Source organism: Medicago truncatula, chromosome 5 (assembly GCF_003473485.1).
Source record: "Medicago truncatula cultivar Jemalong A17 chromosome 5, MtrunA17r5.0-ANR, whole genome shotgun sequence".
In the NCBI taxonomy this organism is placed as follows: Eukaryota; Viridiplantae; Streptophyta; class Magnoliopsida; order Fabales; family Fabaceae; genus Medicago; species Medicago truncatula.
In genome coordinates this window covers 19,645,348-19,666,143 of record NC_053046.1, presented here as the reverse complement: position 1 = coordinate 19,666,143, position 20,796 = coordinate 19,645,348, and the positions used below count along the sequence as shown (strand labels likewise).

The 20,796-nt window shown below is 34.9% G+C and overlaps 4 protein-coding genes and 1 non-coding gene across 8 annotated transcripts; 3 read left to right on the top strand and 2 right to left on the bottom strand.

Moving 5' to 3' along the window:
- Positions 1-1,815: 1,815 nt before the first annotated feature.
- Positions 1,816-7,119, top strand: LOC11420516 (probable 6-phosphogluconolactonase 1). 2 transcript variants are annotated; one of them, XM_003614067.4, is made up of 4 exons: positions 1,816-1,945; positions 2,971-3,165; positions 3,250-3,385; positions 6,350-7,119. In XM_003614067.4, exons 1-4 carry the CDS (start codon positions 1,851-1,853, stop codon positions 6,839-6,841), a joined length of 918 nt encoding a protein of 305 aa, XP_003614115.2. In that variant the 5' UTR covers positions 1,816-1,850; the 3' UTR covers positions 6,842-7,119. The 2 variants fall into 2 exon arrangements, with proteins under 2 accessions (XP_003614115.2, XP_024640333.1); XM_024784565.2 differs by lacking the exon at positions 1,816-1,945 and adding an exon at positions 2,140-2,696.
- An 843-nt stretch (positions 7,120-7,962) lies between these two features.
- TRNAV-AAC (transfer RNA valine (anticodon AAC)) lies at positions 7,963-8,036 on the top strand. The gene has a single exon. It is a non-coding gene; the product is annotated as a tRNA-Val (tRNA).
- Positions 8,037-8,072: 36 nt separating this feature from the next.
- On the bottom strand, positions 8,073-12,116 carry LOC11428684 (fructokinase-like 2, chloroplastic). The gene is made up of 5 exons (XM_003614066.4): positions 11,943-12,116; positions 11,323-11,666; positions 10,575-11,227; positions 9,019-9,490; positions 8,073-8,525 (listed from the first exon to the last, which is right to left on the bottom strand). The coding sequence occupies exons 1-5, from the start codon at positions 11,981-11,983 to the stop codon at positions 8,299-8,301; spliced, it is 1,737 nt and encodes a 578-aa protein (XP_003614114.1). The 5' UTR covers positions 11,984-12,116; the 3' UTR covers positions 8,073-8,298.
- Positions 12,117-12,509: 393 nt separating this feature from the next.
- On the top strand, positions 12,510-16,472 carry LOC11427230 (folate synthesis bifunctional protein, mitochondrial). 3 transcript variants are annotated; one of them, XM_039834516.1, is made up of 4 exons: positions 12,954-13,088; positions 13,931-14,070; positions 14,272-14,382; positions 14,567-16,472. In XM_039834516.1, the coding sequence occupies exons 3-4, from the start codon at positions 14,370-14,372 to the stop codon at positions 16,045-16,047; spliced, it is 1,494 nt and encodes a 497-aa protein (XP_039690450.1). In that variant the 5' UTR covers positions 12,954-13,088; positions 13,931-14,070; positions 14,272-14,369; the 3' UTR covers positions 16,048-16,472. The 3 variants fall into 3 exon arrangements, with proteins under 3 accessions (XP_003614113.1, XP_039690450.1, XP_039690449.1); XM_003614065.4 differs by lacking the exons at positions 13,931-14,070; positions 14,272-14,382 and adding an exon at positions 12,510-12,658 and having other exon boundaries at positions 12,960-13,088; XM_039834515.1 differs by lacking the exon at positions 13,931-14,070 and having other exon boundaries at positions 12,960-13,088.
- Positions 16,473-17,470: 998 nt separating this feature from the next.
- LOC11433110 (peptidyl-prolyl cis-trans isomerase E) lies at positions 17,471-20,351 on the bottom strand. Its single transcript, XM_003614064.4, has 2 exons — positions 19,982-20,351; positions 17,471-18,004 (listed from the first exon to the last, which is right to left on the bottom strand). The coding sequence occupies exons 1-2, from the start codon at positions 20,286-20,288 to the stop codon at positions 17,799-17,801; spliced, it is 513 nt and encodes a 170-aa protein (XP_003614112.1). The 5' UTR covers positions 20,289-20,351; the 3' UTR covers positions 17,471-17,798.
- Between the last annotated feature and the right edge of the window lie 445 nt (positions 20,352-20,796).

Genomic DNA, 20,796 nt, shown 5'->3' with positions numbered 1-20,796 from the left:
TATCAAAATTAAAAAGACCTCTTAAAGACTGAAATGACATAACTTCAATCATGAGGAGGAAAAATACAAGCAATATATAGGAGACTAGAAGTAAATGACATTGTGGGAGTATTCAGCAAGTCTATTACTTTCACTTTGGTTTGAAAAAGAAAGGGAGATCAAAGAATGTAGGGAAAAATTAGAAAATAAGATTTTTTTTTTTAGTTGTTTGCCATGAAAGAAATAAAAAATAAAATTTTCTCTCTTTTTTGATTGTGTATAAAGCATGAAGAAGAAAAAAAAAAGAATTCCTGGAATGACTTAATTAAATACCCTGTGTTTGGTTTTGATGAGATTTTGTGAAGAGAGAAGTAGGTGAGGGTGCGAGAATAGAGAAAGGTGTGAGAAATTTAGTATATTTGATAAATTGTTTGGTATATGAGAAATGGAAAAGAAATAGAGAAGATAAAAAATCTCATATGAAAGTAAAGAGTTCAGATCTGCTCCAGTTTCCCAGTTCGCTGCCTAGATGTTTGACAAGTGTCAAAACAAAATCCAACAGCTGAGAATAAACTTTGAAAAACAGTAATTGTTGAAAAGAAAAACATGAAACACGCTCATGTTTCCTCTGCTCTCTTCTCCATCCCAACCGATTCTTCAATTTTTTTCCAACTCTTGACTATTCTCAATGTTATGATACAATGTTGAAAGAATTGAATCCAATCACATTTCATTCTCTTCCCAAATTGCCATTCCATTGTTCTCCTTTGGTTTGAATGCTGAAATTGGTGTTTTTAAAATCTATTGCTGAAATTTGTGCTCTTTTGATAACATGAGCTAACGTTTGGGTTGTTGTATAAAATACAGTCCTTTGTTTTTCCCTCTCTCGTTAAACGGTTTGGGCAAATTGAAAACCTTGTTTGGTTCTGATTTCCAAGGAGGACGGTGATGTAAGACGGAGAGACGGCGCGACGAAGTGAAAGTTCTTCTAGTACTGGATTTGACGGATGTGGAAGGTGCAGAAGATGATAAACGCGTAAGGGAGAAGATGTTCAAAGCACAGAGGGAAGAACGTGAGGGAGTAGTGATATTGATTTTAATCTGAACCGTTTAAATGTTTTTTTGCCAAGTGTCACGCATCAATTAAGCTAACTGGAAACTGGACAAAATGCTAACTGGAGCAGATTCGAACTCGAAAGTAAAAGGATGGTCACACATAATTAAATAATTTTTATATAAGGGCATTGATGAAAAAAAAGAAAAATAATTTGTCTCTTTTCTACTTTCTTCTCATTTGAGTGATGAAGCCAAAAAAAGTGAGACTCGGCTAATTTGTTCTCTCTTTCATATTTCTTTTGCATGCCAAAAAAATGATATGTACTCTCTTCTCTCGTTCTCTCTTTACAATCTCTCTCTCCCCTAAATCGTTCATTCCAAACAGAGGTTTAGAGTGTCTCTAGACTCTAATGTTTCTCATACTTATTTTTTAAACTGACGAAATCCACGTCAATTTCATTTAATCATATAACGAGTGTTGGAAAATTTTTATAGAATGTAATGTCTCTTTCAGCGTAGATTATTAATCATTAAAATTCAATTCATATATCGTAAATACTCGTGAGTTTGAATCTCGCTTGTAAAAAATTCACTCGCACATAATATGAAATTACCTCAATAAATACTCTCATGACCACAAGTTCTTTCATAACACCAATGAACACCGAAACCCTACTTACCTACATTTCACAATTATTAAAAAAAAAAAAAATGTATTTCTATATATAATAAAAATAAAATAAGAAAAATAAATCTATGGTCGAGTTTCTTTAGAACCATAGACAATCCAAATCATCACAATATAATAATAAAATATGTTATTACTTAAGTGTATATACAAACTTGTTCGTACCCATCTCTTTAACATTAGTCAGCTTGTGTGTCTGTGTGCCACTCTTCTTTTTTCTCTGTAAGCATTCCTTTTATTCTATCATTCTCAAACGTTTTGATTCTTTCTTTCTTCTTCTGCATGACACTATCATTCACCTTCATATTTTCCTTATTTTACAACGTTATACTACACTGTCAATTTAATTTAACATGTTTTATTATGATCTCTGGTTCATGTTTTTTTTTTTTTTTTTTTTGTTATGTATTAGTTTTTGTTACATCAATTTTTGTTTTTGACATCGATCGCTTCAAATTTGTGTTGTCACGGTGATACCCTTTTGTTCAATTTCCTTCATTTTGACAATTAGAGACTCTACATGCATATATAATCTATAAGTTGAATTTTATAAAAAAAAAAATAGCTTATAGTTTTGTATATATAATTTTTTTTTGTACACCCTAGTGCTGTTATTGAATCATTTAGTCATTTAAGCTGTGTTAAGAAGTAAATAGTAAAATTATCTTATAAGTTATAACTATGTCTATTATATGTTCCCCTTCTTGTGATTATTGTTTTAAGCTGTGAAGAAAGGATCCTAGACAATCCTAGAATCCCAGTTGTATTTTAGGTTTTACTAGGATCAGGGCTCATCCTGTTTCAATCTCTGAAGCAAGGACAACGGACACTGACACGCTGAAACCGATAATAATTTGAGAAAATTACATAATTCAATGCAATCATATGTGTCGGTGTTTGACACCAATGTGTATCCGACACCAAGACACATCTAATCTGAGGAGTGTTTGTGCTTCATAGCTTCTGATAAAAGGTGTGTCCAATGTCTGGCACGTGTTAGTGTCCAACACGACACCGACACGTGATACAGTCTATTAATTTATATTCTGAAGTTATTAGTGCTGTCGACGTGTCAGTTTAGATGTTATGTCCTGTGTCCGTGTCTATTTCCGTGCTTCATAGGTTTAAATTTCAAATTTATTACAATTCATTATTTATATATTCCTTGGTGTTTAAATGCTTTATTATTTATTTCTATATGAAATTTATTTGATAATCTAGTTGTTTTTTTTGTTGGTATGTATTAGAGCTATTGAACTTTTTCAAAGCATGGCTCTCTCTGGTGATCATAAAAACAGAGGAGAGTTGAGGATTTTTGACAGTGTAGATGAGGTGAAAACTGTTTTGGCTGAGTACATTAATCAAATGTCGGACGAAGCTGTGCAGGATCATGGATTCTTTGCCCTCGCTATATCTGGTGGTTCTCTCATTGATTTAATGGGGTATATGTATCTTAGTCTTTTTCATATAATGTTTCTATGATTTTATGATTTAGCGGTTGGTTAAAAGGTTATTGTTGCAAACAGAAAACTCTTGCAACCTCCTTATAATAAGACAGTGGACTGGACCAAGTGGTATATCTTCTGGGCTGACGAGTGTGTTGTCTCGAAAAATCACGAGGATAGCAGTTTTAAGCATGCTAAAGAAGTCTTTTTGTCTAAGGTTGGCCTCTCAATTCAAATTTCTTGTGTTTTTTACTGCTTGATTTGTGTCTATAAAGATCGGTTTACTCTCAAGACTAATTTGGAGGAGAGTAACACAAGCATTAAATTATTCTTTACTAATTAACCTTCTTTTGTGATTGTTTCTCAGAAGGGAAAAGAACAAAACTAAATAGGGCTACGGTAAATTATTCTTTGAGCTTATGTATTCTTGCCACTTGGCTGAGAAAACCGGATAGTTTTAACGAGTATTTATTTATTAAATACGCTTCGTAAAATTCTCTTGGTCACGTCACGTGGCAGATGAGATTTTTCCTTCGATGCTCCTTATTTTGAATGTCGATTTACTTATGCAATCATTCTCTACAAAATAATAATTTGGCATTTAATATCTGCTTGTATAGTTGAATGTTATTATTTTCCCCTTAAATTCTTGATCAACAGTTTCTGTGATTTCTTGTGTGGTTGTCACCTTTTTGTTCAACTAATTGTAATGGTAACAGTTGTGTTCCATTCTAAGGTAGCCTCTTAGTCGTTTGCTTGAGTTACACCAGTGGTTGAATCTGCAGAAGAGATTTTGGCAACCAAGTATGTGACTGGACAGTATGACGGGATTTCTCAAAGTGGGTATGGTCAATAAATGACTACGCCTAGAGAGGCTAGGACCCTATTTATAGATCGGGAAAAAAATCCCCTAATCTTACCTAGGTCACTTCTTTCTGTAGTAGAGATACGTTAGATACTAGTGCCCTATTTACCTAGGACCCTATTTATGCTGGCAAGGATTGATCCTGAATCCTGATAACTGCTAGTGCTAACATGTGTTAGATGACTTTCTAACCTTAGTGGGTTTGGTTCAGGAGACTAGGATAGTGCAACACCACGGAAGACCGTCTGGTAGATTTTGTGAAGTGCTGCCTACCATGGCAGCACCATAGGTCACAATCCCACATTTATATGGTGCTCTTCTGACCTAGTTGGATTGAGATTAACCAAATCTTGAGCTGATCGTTTGAATTTTAGGTTGCCAGCACATCAGCTTGACAGTTGTATGGCTTTCGGCACATTGGTAAGATTGCAGCTTTGATACTTGGGATAATTGATGAAGCGTCACAGACTAGCAGTGAGGAACTTTGGGAAGTCTTGTTGGCATAGAGTTTTCAAATTCAATGCCTAGATTCAACTTGTGTTTTGGTCTTTAGGGACCTTTTGCAGTTTTTTTCAAAAAAAAAATCTGAAGAACTTATTTGCACTATAGATTCCCCCACATCCTGATAATACATAAATCTTAAATCTTTGATATCAACTTGATAATCTGATTCGGTTGTCGGTATTCCTTTTCTATCCTTTGGCATTCATAGATATCCTTTGATTCTGCATTGAATTATCAATTGCTTGCCTAATCAGCACTTCTCTTTAATTTTTTGATTGCTCTAAACTTGACGAAGAAGATCAAGAGTTTAAACACACCTATACCTCTTGGGGTCTCTTCTTGAAAACTGTAGGTTGAGGCATCGGATATGTCCCGTTCTACTGTTTTTGGTTTCCTTAGTTGGTGCCATATATAGTTTTCTCTATAAGCCATTGTCCCCATATGTGGAAGCTCTAAAATCTTGATGACTGGGCTTGCAGAAAATCTAGTTGATTTGGAATTATAGGGTGGAAACCAGAAATGAATTGGCAGGACCCGGAAAATTAAAGGTGTTTGTTTTATATAGGCTCAACCAATAAATGTTAAATAAATATAGGACATACGATTCATATCGAAATGATATATAAATAATTACAAAGATCCTGATATGTTTTCAACTTGTTCCAAGGAAAAAACCTCAATCAAATAATATCTGGTCTGAAGATCACAGCTACAAGACTTCACATGATGCTCTGCAACCAATTATATCCATCTTTCGACTTGTTGGTTATCTATACCAGCCAGAAAATGCAGGGAAGTTTTTAATATAAACTTTTCAGAAAGACCGAGTGGCCAAAAGACTCGGCAAGATATCAAATATCTTTGAATAGCTTTAAGATTTAGTGATGATTTCTTCATGAAAATGTTATCAATGCCAGCTAATTTAGTTTCAGAGTAACTAGGTGAAATTGAAACGGTTCCAGAGTATCATGTGTTGCACAATGGAGATTCACACAGTACAATTTGTAGTGTTTCAGGGTTCTGTGAAAAAACTTATCTAGATCTACATGTCTATTTCTCTTGTTCCTTTGAGTATTTTCTTAAACTTATATAGGCATTAAAGAATGAAGAAGAATGGGTGCCTAAGACACTTCAAGTATACATAGAATTATAAAATTCATTATAATATCCCTGTGGTGTACTACTTTCTATTGATGTATTGATCCGAACAGTTACAGTTTGTAAATCAATACAGGAAAAGAATATATTAAACTGAGGTATTGTAGAACTTTGTTTAGCTTGACTACTAGATTGTTCTTTAAGCTTTATGTAACATATGGACTGTAGCTGAATTGAATTAGAGAAAACTTTTATAGTTGGATCTGTAAAATGCAATAATTAGGCATCAAGTTTATGTTTTCACCATTATCTTCTGTGTATTTGTGTTCATATTTTGCTCTGCTCCAAGATCCATGGTCTTGGTATTCTTTGATTGTATCGGATGTTTCCTTGTTGTTAGAGGTGCATTTTTCATGTTAGGAAGTAGGCACCATTTGGGAACCCTGAGTTGCATTTTTCTCGTGCTTGTGGATAAATTATTTCCCAATGTAAAAAGAAATTATTCAGGTTTTGCTTGCTTTCCATTAAAATGTTAAGTTCAGCAAAATTAAATTGAGAATCTCTGATAAATCTTTTGCTTTGGTTTCTAAGATTTACTCTCCTTTTTTGTCTCTCCATGCCTGTCTTTTAATTCAATTAGATTAGATTGTACCTGGTTTGATTTTGTCATTAATTAATATTCAATTATGGCTCACATGCTTGTCACATTAACAGGTGCCTATTGTCCCAAGCCATGCAGTTTCTATTAACGATTCTGTGTCAGCAGAAGAAGCAGCTGATGATTATGAGTTTGTCATCCGACAGTTAGTAAGAACCCGTGTTGTCAACGCATCTGAGATTAGTGACTGCCCAAAATTTGATCTCATTCTGCTTGAATTGGGTACTGATGGTCATGTTGCCTCTTTATTTCCTAATCACCCAGCACTCGATGAAAGAGAAGAATGGGTAACCTTCATCACTGACTCCCCTATACCCCCACCTGAGAGAATCACATTCACTTTGCCTGTTATCAATTCTGCATCCAATGTAGCGGTGGTCGCAGCAGGTGAAAGCAAAGCAGATGCTGTACTGTTGGCAGTAGATGAAATTGGACCTGATTGCCCGTCAATACCGGCAAGAATGGTCCAACCAGCTAACGGGAAGTTGGTGTGGTTTTTGGATAAACTGGCTGCCACAAAACTCGAAGACTCCGACTTGAACAATTAGTATATGAAGTCCCTTGCAGAGATCTAATTTTGTATGTATTGTTGAGGGATTTGACAAATGTTTGATCCTAAGATCCTGCTTATTTATCTTCTCTTGGATAGAAAGTCTTTGTTTTACCTTTTTTGTTCGGAGAAGTTGAGAGCATTATTCCAATTTCCTCTTTTCCTTTCAAAACCTCATTGGGTTATTGGTTATGAAGATGATGGCTCTTTTGTTTCAAACTTAAATAGAAAAAATATACTTTTTCTTTTGCCGTTTGTGGCTATTGATGCATGCAACATTTATTTGTTCAACTTCTCCAAACAATTTGAAATTTGAAATTATGCCAAGACTTTTCAAGCTGTACAACACAACCTGTGGTCTGAGACATGCGACTCAATATGAAGCAATTTGTTCAACCTAACCAATTTGTTAATGACTTTTGGTTAATTTGTTAACAACTTGAAGCACACAACTATAGTAGACAATTGACAATCAACATGAAAACACTGGATAGGTTTTTGCAAATATGGATAGATAGAAATAAATAATAGGAGAATAGATCAACCTCCTTTTTCCTCCTTTTGAGTATAGATAGATGGATATACATATGTCTTAACAATCTCAACATTTAAATGGAAAATGTGAGATTGGTTTTTAATATAAAAAATGAGAGCAAATAAGTTCAATGGTGAGATTGTTAACACATGAGAATTCTTTTTGATAGAATTCATTCATGTCACTTTTGATAGTTTCACACAAATAATAAAATGTAATTAATGGAAAAGAAAAATTATGAGTCACTTTACAAAAATGTTTGTTATTAATGGTATATGAAAATAAATTAAAAGAATTAAAAAATGATAGAGTAATAAATAGTTAATGACATAATAGAAAATAAACATTAATTTTTTAGTGCTACTATAAAATGATGACATATAAATTAGAAAAACATATTTTATTAAAATGACATATAATTTAACAATCTACGACAACAATGACATATAATTAGGAGCTTGCTAAGGCAATGGAGACCCAACTTCACGGATATAGGCCAAGCAACTGAAATTTGACTGATATATGATGAATGAACATAAACTTCAAAGTTAGTGAAATTGAGTTCATATTAAACAGACAAGATAGGTGTTGTGGTGTAGTTGGTTATCACGTCAGTCTAACACACTGAAGGTCTCCGGTTCAAGTCCGGGCGACGCCATCTAATGTTTTCTTTTTTCTAATTTTATTGAAAAAATCCGTAAATCATAACAATTGAAATTTCAAGGGATAAAATGCGTATAACAAATTCCTACAACCAAAAGTGAGATACAAAAACCTAAGTACTAAGTCTAAGGCAATATAACCTCTATCAATTGAAAACACATAAAAAAGCAAATCAATAACTGAAACACAGTTTTCTTCTATACAATGTGAGAAATGTAAGTTACAAAACTGATGTGTTACTCGGTGTACCACCTGGTTCAACTAACTGGCTCTAATAATGTCCGATACTCTGTTTCTGTAATCGATTTTATGCCATAAGGGTCAGGAGTAATGTCCTCTGTATCTTCCTGCGGAGGAAAGCCACGTACTCGACCAAGTATCCATTGATCTATTACACCACAATCAATTGCATACTGGATGCTATGCTGTAGGTATCCTTTATCAGTTATCAAATCAGGTTGAACCGTCAACATTCGCATGAGAGCTGAAAAGTTAATAAGAGAACTCATAAGTGTGACCTAGCTTTAGAGAGATGTTTCATCATAAAACACAAATTAAACTCAAGTGAATTAATGCTAGAAATTTTTATATACAACTCTTTAAAGATACAAGTAATATAAGTCCTGAGTGTTGGCTCCTTGTTATGGCATTCATTAAGCCGATTCAATCGTGATATTGTCTCCTAAAATCACTATGAAAGGAAACATAACTCAGCTTATTATAATACTATCAAATTCAGCTCCTTGCCAACAAAGTCCAATCGGCTGATTTTCCAGAACATAAGATAGCAAAAATTTATGAAATTATAGAATAAATCTCCAGTACTTTGTTGCATTGCTTCAAAAGGAGTCACATATTAAATGATTCTTCACATAATAGTGGGAGACAGGATTTCAACATTATTTAACAAGGGTTTCCTTTATGTTTTTCAAATGGATTGGTGAAAAAGATCAAAATGTATTTTCAATATAACGTACCTGCAACAATGCCGTCTCCAGATGCTGACATGTCACGAGTGAAAGGGGTAATTGGGGCATCCTCCATACCGCTAACAGCACCATCGAGCTCTGTGGTGTAGTAATGTATCTTGGAAGTTCCATTAGTCACAAACAAAACCTTAAGATTTTCGTGCCATAGTGGTGCAACTACTTCGGGTTCGTAATGGACAAACTTTGACCTGGCATTGTTTTTGGTGTCAAATTCTTCAGATGGTGTTATCCCGCATAGGAACTCTAGTTCTTGCTTAGTGACTTCAATGATGTCTGCAAGATTCCACACTTGCTGAATGAACGTCTTAGTTTCTTCCTGAGAGTGCCATAGTGGCATAGGAAGGTTTACATCGTAGAAAACAACTGCTCCAAAATGCTTTGCAATCTTGATAGCTCGCAATGTCGTGGATCTCATGTGACGATCAAGGAGGGAATGTGTGTTGAAATAGAACATTTTTGCCTGCATGAGATGTGTTCTTAATAGACTCAATAGCATTTAGTAATAATCTAAACTCCCAAGCAGCTAAAACAAAACAAAAAACTAAGTAGAAGCATACATTATACAGAGAATCTGACATACAATCAAACAAACATGCCTTATATGTTAACTGTTAAGTATAAAACTATTCACGAGCTTTCAACCAACAGCATTACTTTTTGGTTTATGGTTTGCAACCAAAGCTTCTATGTCCAAGTCGTCCTAGGGTCCAATCCTTATTGTCGCCATGTTTCTAAACAAATGATAGATTTAAAGAAATATAGGGTACATCTAGTCGTCTTTGCTCTGTCAATAGTCAGGCCCAAACAATTATTGTGTGAAAGGGCATGATACTACAACGATTCAAGTGTTTTCACTAAATAGCTTAGTTTTGGGATAGTTGGTTCAAAAAGAATGAAGCCATCTACAGAATCATTCATGTTTCTACTTTTTTGCTTAAATGTATGCATGCTTGTAACTAATATCGTAACGACACACCATTGCAGTAGACAATATCGTTGTAAAATGCTACTTCTGTCCCTAATTATAAGTACATCTTAGAACGAAAAAATTAATTTCTAAACATAAGCCCCATTTCAAATTAATAGATGCATTTATTACTTTATTCCAAATATACCCGTTATTATAATACTACTAATTTATATATCTGGAGAGATGAGAAATTAGGGTTTGACACATTTATATACAAAAGGTTATTTTAGTAACAGTCATACACATATTAGATACAATACCTATTTTTTTAATATATATGTGAAAATGATGAAAGGGGCTTGTGAATAGAGATGGAGGTAGTATATAACAATTACAATAGAAAGATGATGAAACTGCATATTTGTTAAAATGATGATGAAAGGACTTACAAATACGGACAGAGGTAGTATAGAACATAAAAAAAACTGTTCTATCAAATGTAGAAAAGCACATCAATTTCAAGTTCAATAAGGCTGCTATATCACCAATGATGAGACTAGAACATATAATCAACAGAGAATACTATTTACTTCATTTAAAAATCATTTTCTTCAATGAGTTTCTAGTTCCGTACCTCTTTCAACACGTCAATATTTATCTCTGACTTTGTCAAACAATCTTCAGCACAGGGTTTTACACAACTTAGCTTAAGTTTCCTTTTACCAATCTTCATCAGTGACACACCTGTTGCCCTTTTACTATCAATGCTGACCGATCGGGTTTGAACATTATTTGCGTTCATATAATACAGCATCGCTTGACCATATTCATCATCTGCAAGTTTTCCCATAAAAGCAACCTTGCCACCCAAACTAGCAAGAGCAATGGCAACACTACCGGCACAACCTCCGGGAGCCCTAACAAATTTCTCAGGGCTCCAGAGGGCATCCTTCATTCTTTCGTGGAGTTCATGATCTATAAGCCTATTGGCAGGCCTACCTGAAGGCACAAAAGCATGTTGTGCAGCTCCAAAGCAACAAACAAGAGGAGGCCAACCGTAGGTATCACTTATGTCCTCTCCATCATATTTTTCCAGATCCAAACCATCGTCAATCTCATCCTCCACATTTTCAATAAAGGAAGGCTCGTCTATGTCACTGATTTCGGCTTCACCACCACCTTTATCCTCTAAAATTATATTCTCCTCTTTAGGTTTCCTTCGCCTTGTAACTTTTTTCACTTCCTTAACTTCTTTCTCTTCTTCCAAAACAGCAGAACTAGATGCATCTATAAACCATATCAAGGTTTAACTAACACATATAAACAAAACAAAAACACACATAAAATTCTTAACATAGAGACAGATAAAGCGATTAGATTACCTTTTTTCCGAGTCTTTCGTGTTTTCTTCTCAGAACCATCCCCAGAGGGAGATGAGCCTTCTACAATAGACGCACTATCTACATTTACCAACAAATCAATTGCCCCTTCAGGAGACTCATCTATTGATTTTTTCTTAGTCTTTGCCGACACCTTCTTAGGTTTAGATGCTTTAGTTGCTTTCTTTTCCACCACAGGTTCATTTTCACTAGATTCTTCTTCAACAGATCCTAGTGAAGCTTTCTTCCTAGCCATTGCAACATGACCAGATTTACACTGAATTTTGAGACCCCCAAGTTGAACTACGTTCATAGAAGCATAGCAATAAGACCAAGTCAAGTTACACCTGCACACTTGCAAAGACAAGAGTTACACATTCAAATTCAACCAGCAAAAGAATTATACACTAACATTCAATTCCAAAACTAGAGCTGAAACCCAACACACACACAGCAAAGTTGAATAAAAAAAGTAACTTTTTTAGAAGAATTATATTTTTATGCAAAATTGAAAAAAAATTCATGCTACCCATTTCATTAAAAATCAAAATTGGATAAGAAAAAAAAAAAAAGAAAAAGAAAAGTGTTTTTGTTACTTTTTTAAGACTACAGATAAAGGGTACCTGGGAAGTGGAAGAAAGTGAGCAAAGGAAAGAGACGACATTGGAGAAGAAATTGAGTTACAAAGAGAGGTTAGTGTTCTGTTTAGGCATCACACTTAACATACTAGCTAAGGTTTTGAACAGAAGAAGATTTGCTTTAGAGAGAGAGAAAGAGGTGAAGGGTTTAACAAGGACCAAAACGACAAGGGGGTTTAAAAGAGATAAGGGTCTTCGGTAAAACACATATTACCCTCCGGTAAGAAAAATAATATTTGAACATCCATTTGATGATAATTTTTGTGTCAACATTCTTTTTCATACTCATGTCATTTTTACTTTAAATTTCTGTACAACAATAATTAAACCGTATCTTTTTCTTATTTATCTTATTTATTATTATTCATTTAATAAATAAGAAAAGGATACGGAAACATCAAAATCCAATTGCAATTTGCAACCTCAAAGTAATAATTAAAAAATTACTTATATTAATATAAGTATTCTTTTAATTATTATTTTTTCATTTAACTTCTTGTTATTTAACTTGTTATCTTTTATCTTTCAAAAAAAACAAAACTAGTTATCTTTTATGGTTTACATGCGTTACCATTAAACAAACGAAAAAGTGAGGGGTTTTAGTCTTTTTCTTCCTTCTTGCATAGGTGCTTAGGAATGTTTTTTCTCTGTGCATTCCTCTTCCAAGCCAACTCATGATTCATAAAATAATCATCAATTCAGTAAGTTATGGCCATTTCTTTTTACTTCTTATCATGCCATGTGTTTGATAATATGCCTCAAAGGCTTCTGGATCTGTTTTCTTTTTCTTTTTCTTTTTCGTGTTATATCATATTACAAATTACAAATATCCAAGCTTTTATTATGCAATTGACTATTATTTTTTTGTGAGATTCACTAAATTGGAATAATGCCTTATTGTTTTTTATTGCTATTGCATGAAATTTCAATACAAATTGGATTTTTTGGGATAATGTGAATTCTTTCTGACTATTTTCTCTTGTGACTAATGCATGATTTCAGTTTGTACCAGCTCAAGAGTTTTAGGATATTGGCTTCGATACACTTCGGGAAGCCTTTCTCAGATGAGTATACTTAAGTACCTGAGCGCGCGCAGGAGTCAGCTCTGTGCTGCAAGAAACTACCTTAAAGGTAATGCAACTTAAAGAAGCTGCTATTTTGTGTACAACCCTGAAATTTCTATCATCTAATATAGGAAGAGATTGGTTTCAATACACTGGCAATGCAAAAAAAAAAAAAAAAATTTAAGCATGCGTCCAATCAAATTATACTATTTCTAGAGTTTTTTTAGGAATCAACCTAAGAAAGTGGCATCATGAGATAATTTGATTGGATGCATGTGTAAAAAAGTTTTAGACCGTCGATGTATACAAATTAAAACCATATAGATATAGGAAAGCAAGAAAGACTGGATTGAAGTTTGTTTCTTTTCAATGCTATGTGAATCTGTGTTGAGTGATGTGATGGTTGCATAGTGTTGCTCAAAGGCAAAACCAAATATGTGTATGAGGAGTTGTCAATATAAGGGGTTTGGGTGATGGAGGATTGGCTTGAGATGTGATTTGTTTTTTAATCAAATGACTTTACCAGTAAATTTGGTTAGTATGAAATATGTCTGACTTGCAGAAAACTAAAAAGATGAGAACAGAACAGAGTGGTAAACAGAGAGAAAGGCGCATACACTTAACTCTAGTTTAATAAAACTTCGATTACTAAACAGAAATATTCACTTTTCTTCAACATGTGGATCCAACCCAGAAAGCACACTAGACCGTATCCAACGTTCAAAAAGCCATTCAAACCCATGCTCTAGTAATTTATGGCTATTTCTATACACTTTTCTGTAAAATAAAACCAACATCCCAAAGTCACTAAACATTTTACCTTTTCTGTAAAATAAAATCAGCATTCCACTCCACTCTAGCCTTTTTTGTTCGTTTTCAGCTAAAAATTATAATTTGTGAAGCATGCAGGCTGCAGCTTCTACCACCATTCACCATCTTCAAACTTGTTATAATAACATTACATCTACAAGCCATTCCGACTCTGTCAATCTCTCTCCGTGCAAGAATGAGATTTAGGGATCAAAGTCATTGTAAAGTTTGATTTGAAGGTTATTTTTTGAACTTTTTGAAATGTAAAGTTAGTTATTGAATTATTATAACTAAAGAGGTGAATAAAATAAAATTATTTAAGAGAGTCGTAATAAGATGATGATACTATTTTTTAAGAAAATCTATTAACTACACATTTTTAGGGCCTTGTTTTTAGAGCTGGCCTTGGTTAGTGAATATTTTTTTTTCTTTGTTTAAAGGTTCTTAAACCCAAACATTGTCATCTACTGATACTCACGGGTGGAGATATGGAGAGGGTGGTTTCTTTTCTTGGTTTTCCTACAATACTTCTATATTTATGCGATTAAGAAATAAGTTCTTTTAGCTCTCTAATCCACAGACAGTACATAAACTGGTTTTTTGTATTGCCAAGGTTTCATAATAAAAGGATATAATCAATCTAGAAAGAAGGTTATCAGAGTTCATCAGTTTTGGCATACTCAATCAAAGCCTATTATTTACAAATGTTATTTTTTATTTTATTTTTCCTTGCAGTACTCGGATTGTCATCTCTTCACACAGCTCCAAACTCCTCTGTTGAACTTCACACTCAAGATGAGGAAGTAGTGATTGCTTTGGGAAGTAATGTTGGCGATAGACTACAGAACTTCAAGGAAGCCTTGAAATTGATGAGAAAGTCAGGCATAAACATTACAAGACATGCGAGTCTGTATGAGACAGCACCAGCGTATGTTACTGACCAACCTCGCTTCCTGAACTCAGCAGTAAGAGCTGTTACTAAACTCGGGCCACATGAATTATTGTCTGCACTGAAACGAATCGAGAAGGACATGGGCCGTACTGACGGTATAAGGTATGGTCCAAGGCCAATGGACTTAGACATTTTATTCTATGGTAAATTTAAAGTCAGATCTGATATTCTCACAGTACCTCATGAAAGAATTTGGGAACGACCTTTTGTCATGGCCCCTTTGATGGATTTACTGGGAACAGCTGTTGACAATGATACAGTTGCTAGCTGGCATTCATTTTCAGGCCATTCTGGTGGACTAAATGCATTATGGGAAAAATTAGGTGGAGAATCCCTTATTGGAGAGGAAGGTATGACTAGGGTAATGCCTGTTGCAAATGGCTTGCTTGATTGGTCGCAAAGAACATTGGTCATGGGGGTTCTTAATTTGACTCCAGATAGTTTTAGTGATGGGGGAAATTTCCGGTCTGTGGAATCTGCTGTTTCGCAGGCTCGGTTGATGATATCAGAGGGTGCTGATATAATTGATATCGGTGCTCAGTCTACTCGGCCGATGGCATCGAGGATCTCTGTCGAAGAGGAATTAGGTAGATTAATCCCTGTACTGGAAGCTGTAATGTCAATACCTGAGGCAGAAGGAAAACTCATATCGGTGGATACTTTCTACTCCGAAGTTGCATCAGAGGCAGTGCGCAGAGGGGCTCATCTTATAAATGATGTATCTGCCGGGAAGTTAGATTCAAATATGTTTAAGGTCATGGCAGACCTTGATGTTCCTTATGTTGCAATGCACATGAGGGGTGATCCGTGTACAATGCAGAATAATGAAAACCTGAAATATGATAATGTCTGCAAGGATATATCCTCAGAATTATACGCGCAGGTTAAAGAGGCAGAAATGTCGGGAATCCCGGCGTGGAGGATTATTATGGACCCTGGAATTGGATTCTCAAAGAAAACTGAAGACAATTTAGAGGTCCTTGCAGGAATACCTGATATTAGAGCAGAGTTTTCAAAAAGAAGTTTGGCAATCTCTCATGCTCCTATACTAATTGGACCTTCAAGAAAGAGATTTTTAGGTGAAATTTGCTCTCGCACTTCTGCAGTTGAGAGGGATCCTGCTACCATTGCTGCTGTTACTGCCTGTGTGTTGGGTGGGGCTAATATCGTTCGAGTGCATAATGTCAAAGATAATCTAGATGCCATTAAGATTTGTGATGCAATTCGAAGACAAAAATGTTGTCCGGTGAAATTTGGACAGTGAATTGTCTTGCTATCACTGTTTTGGTGCTAATTTTTTTTTGTGTGGTTCCCATGCCACCTTCCTTGTCTGTGTGTTTGGCTTCATGAAACAATACTAGTACTGTTTTTTACCATGTCTCGCTGCTGCTCCAGTGTCATATATAGAACACTACAATGATGACACTGCAAGAGCAAAGAAGCATGTACTACATTGAGTTGAAGGACATACAGAATGGGAATAAAGTTTACATCATGTATTTAAATCCTCATCTTACCATTTTATTTTTATTTTTAATGTATTGTAGTTATTTCAGTTCTTGCCATGTATTTGATTCACAGATTATGATTCCAACATTTTGTAACTTAATTGATTCACAGATTTTTGTCATATGCAAAACAGCAGCTGAGTCCTTTTCTTTTTTTGAGGAATCAGCTGAGTCCTATTTATATCATCGTGCAGGAGGTATTTTTAATAAATGGCAGCCCGGTAATCAGATTCCCATCACTTTAAGTCTACGGCGGATCAGTTGCAAGTAAACAAGTGACTACTTCCACATCATAAGTCAATACTAAAACTATCATTATGTGGGCATTATTAGGATCTGTGCTCTGTGATATGTAGATAAAAATAATTTGTGTTAAACATGTAGTTCGCGAACCCTTGTTCAGAACTTCTTGCAATGTTTCTAGTGAATCACAAAATATGAAGTTTCTTTTCATAAATTGCATGGCTTAAGTTGCAACTCCATTATATCAGGGCCAATCCAACCTATGTTTGTGGCTGGAAATGGCAGAAGCGAACGTAAGGCCTTAACTGGTATTATGTACACAAACAATTCCTGACGATAATCAACAAAATGAAATTAAGCCATGATATAGGTTGTTAGAAGTCTCATGCGATGGGGTAAGAGTTTTTATTACTAAATATTCATTTTGCTTTGTAGTGAGAGTAATCATCGGATCATTATTCCACCATCCTACTTTGTCTCATCTTTGTGAGCTAGTGCTCTAATCAATTATCGCAATATGGCTTGGAGGGAGGATCTAATTCAAGAAAATCATTTGGATGTTTAGTAGTAATGGTAATACTAGGTTAATAATAGTTATTGGCTTCGTCTCGACACTTTAATTGACTGTAACGAGTGGAAGGTTGAAGGAGAATTGCAAACAAGTGGTTAATGATGTACAACTTTTAAGTGTAGATATTTCCTTCGTTTGAACAAGAACTTTAAAGTTGTTTTCGAACTGTCAGCTAAGGATAGTGTTGGTTCACTTGCTAAAGCACTTATGGCTTACACTCGTCTCACCATTATGTGAAGTTCATTATGTGAAGTTTATTTCACCAAATCCGAATTTAGTTTTTCATTTAATTTCACAAGTATGTTTTACTTCATTTTCATCCTAACTAAATATTTTTAAAATAGAACATGTCTTCAAAGCCATCAGACAGCAATTTGTTTCTAGATACATGAATATATTCTTCAGAATTTTCAGTTTAGTCAAATTAGAGAATTTCAACAATACAAGTGGGGGGCAATGGACAGGTGAAAATACAATATTTCGTTTCACTTGCAAGAACCCCGTCTATCCTGTTTCATAATCTATAGAAACTTGTCTCACCCTACATCAGATTCACATTACAGATGATGTTCCCAACTGAAAAATTGCATCAGCTTCTATTACCAAGTGTTCTCTCTGATTTACAAATAACAAGTTATTGGTCTGTGTTGAACAACCTCTGCTTAAGCCTTTGTCCTAGGATCTTCCTTGATCTCAATTTCCAACAACCTCTGCTTCAGCCCTTGCCATGGGATCATCCTTGATCTCAATTTCCTCTTTCTCTCCTTCTCGCTCTTCGGCTACTTGCTTCCTATGCAGTTCTTCAGCAGCCAGCATTGCAGCTTTATTCTCTGCTTCGAGGCGACGCATGTCCTCCTCTTGTTGCTGCCGCTCAAACCAAGTATCCGCATCCGCCCAAACTGAAAATTGAAAATATTTAGTCAGCCACACAACCGACACAAGTGATAAACTTGAACCAAGAAAGTTGAGATCATTTCATTTTCTACCTATACATATAGCTTTAAAAATTAGAATCTCTTAAATCTCAACCACATAAAACTTGTATTTTGTTTTGAATACAGTCCTATAAATTAACCAAAACATCGGATAAAAAGAAGTAAGTGTGGCCTTTGAAACAAGGGTCCAGAGAGGCTAAATCCGTTGACACTCAATCCGGATAAAGAACAAATTCTTCGAACCGACCTTAAATTCGACGTCGTTTCGTGAAAAGCACTTTTCATTTAAAATCAACAGCAGAACAACAACACTGTCATCACTTTCTCTTCTCTCAATTCAATTCAATTCAATTGCTTCTTCCTTCAACAAAAACCCTAACCCTAAATCGAAAATCAATCGCTACTTTCTCTCTCTTTTCGTTCTCTTTCAATGGCTAGCGCTAACGTTCAAACTGAAGCTTCTCAAAGCAACAATGCTTCTTCAATTCAGTATTACAGTTTTTTGAATCTTGTTTTGTCTTTCCATTGGAAATTGGGAATGTTCTATACCAAGAAAAATAATAAAAATCACATGCTCTTTCATCAGTTATCACTCTTTTATTAAGTTAGAGCATATTCATTTGTTTATGTAAAAACAAATCATTTAAAATAACCAGGATTCATAAGCCGCATTGGTGTCCCATCATAATTGTACAGATAGATCATGAATTATATAATACAGGTAACGGTCATAATTATCTATCATCAATGATGTGCGGATGCATTTTAAGGGTGTTTGATTTCACATTGTACATTTTCAGAATTGATTATGCCTTCTCTTAAAACAGTTTTTCACTTTTGTTAAAATATTTATGTTTTAACTAATATAAGTTGAAAATGATCAACTCCATACCTTGGTTTTTCTTGTATAAAAATAGCTTCTTCATTAAGTTGAAAAATTAATACTAGGAGGAACTACATCATATCTCATACTTGCTTTGAGAGTAAAAACAGTCAAGGATAAATAAACAAACCAACTTATTTCAAACTCAATTTTATCCGAATCAATTTAACCAAATAAAATCTAATTCAAAATCAGTTTTATCAATTTCCAAATGAGTAGCCCAATGGTTTAGGTGTGGACACCGAATGAGTTTTATGCAAGTCCAGGGTTCAATCCAGCACCTACTAAAATTCCTCCCATCACCTAACATCAGAAACTACTAAGATTACTATCATCTCCTAACAAATTAACTACTAACATCTGCCTGCATAGAAAAAACAGTTTCATCAAACCCTGAACTATAGACACATACTACTCCACATTCTAAGCAATTCCCCTAATATTGAACTTGTTTTAGTGCTCACAGAGTATCCTTCCACTTAGGGGCAACAAACCATCATTGTCAATCGATGATAGCAAAAACAGCAATTTGTTCAAATTCCACGACGTACAATGATATAGCTGCTATTTGACAATTATTGTAATAAATAGCGTATTACAAAGGACAAACTTAGATTTATTTTTTTAGGTTTCCTTGTATGATTCTTAACTTAACTGCTCAAATCCAAAAAAAATTCAAAATTTGTCACGAGAACAGAAGGCATATTTTAAGTTAAGAACCATATTGAAAAGCAGCTAAGGAAATGCACCTACTGATCTCTAAAGTTTTGTCCTATTGCAAACTCATCGCGTTTTGTTCAAATTACGCTACTCTGCTTTGCTAGAGCAACCATTTGACAACATTGCAAATGCATACTCAGTAATCTACAATCTTGTGTTAAACCGTTCAACATAAAAATCATTAAGCCCTTATATTTATCTCATAATAATGATACTTACTAACGAAATATGCATAAAACCTATTTCAATCCTAAAACCCTAACCACAAACTCAAAATCAAAACCCAGTATAGCACATAGATAAAAACAAAAATAGAGAGAAGAGAATCAAAGATTTACTTGGTTGAGCAGCCCATCCTTGTTCACCACCCTTAATCTTTTCAGGAAGTGCATAATTAACGGTAAGAACACGACCATAGAGTTCAGCACCATCCATATTATCCATTGCGGCGGAAGCATCTTCCCTTTCAAGGAAAGTCACGAAACCGAAGGATCGATGCTTCTGCGTTGCTTGGTCGAGCGGTGTCTTCACGTCTTTGATGTCTCCGAAGGGTATGAACGCCGCGTGAAGGATTGATTCGTTCACTTCTTCAGCTAAACCTCCCACGTAGAGAGTGTTCTTTTGAACCCCTTGCATCATCGCCATTGTTGCTTTCAGTTCAGTTAAGAGTTAGGGTTCATCTGCAATTTCAACTTATGCAATTAACAACTTTCTTTACTATTATTTTTCTTTCTTTGATGTGAGAATGGGCCTCTTAATGTTTCGATATGGGGCACTTTGAAATTTGCTTTATAAGCCCCACTTCAATTGCTCACATGCCCCTCAAATAACCAAAAATACACTTTCAGTATTTTACTTCTCTTGTTGGTTTCTCTGATAACATCCATAAATATTATTATAGACGGGTCACAAGACCACTTACACGGTTACACGTGGACTATAATACACCGCTTGAAGGCCCCACACTAGAAGGAGCATGTCATCTTGCCTGCACCGTGCCACACTGGTAGAGTTGTCAAAACGGGCTGGGCCGGCCCGCAAAAGCTCGAAAAAACGTAGGGCTTGAACATAAAAAATTGGACCCGTTTAAACCGGGCCTTTTTAGCCCGAGCCCGTAGCCCGTTTATTTTATAATAATTTTTTTACATTATAG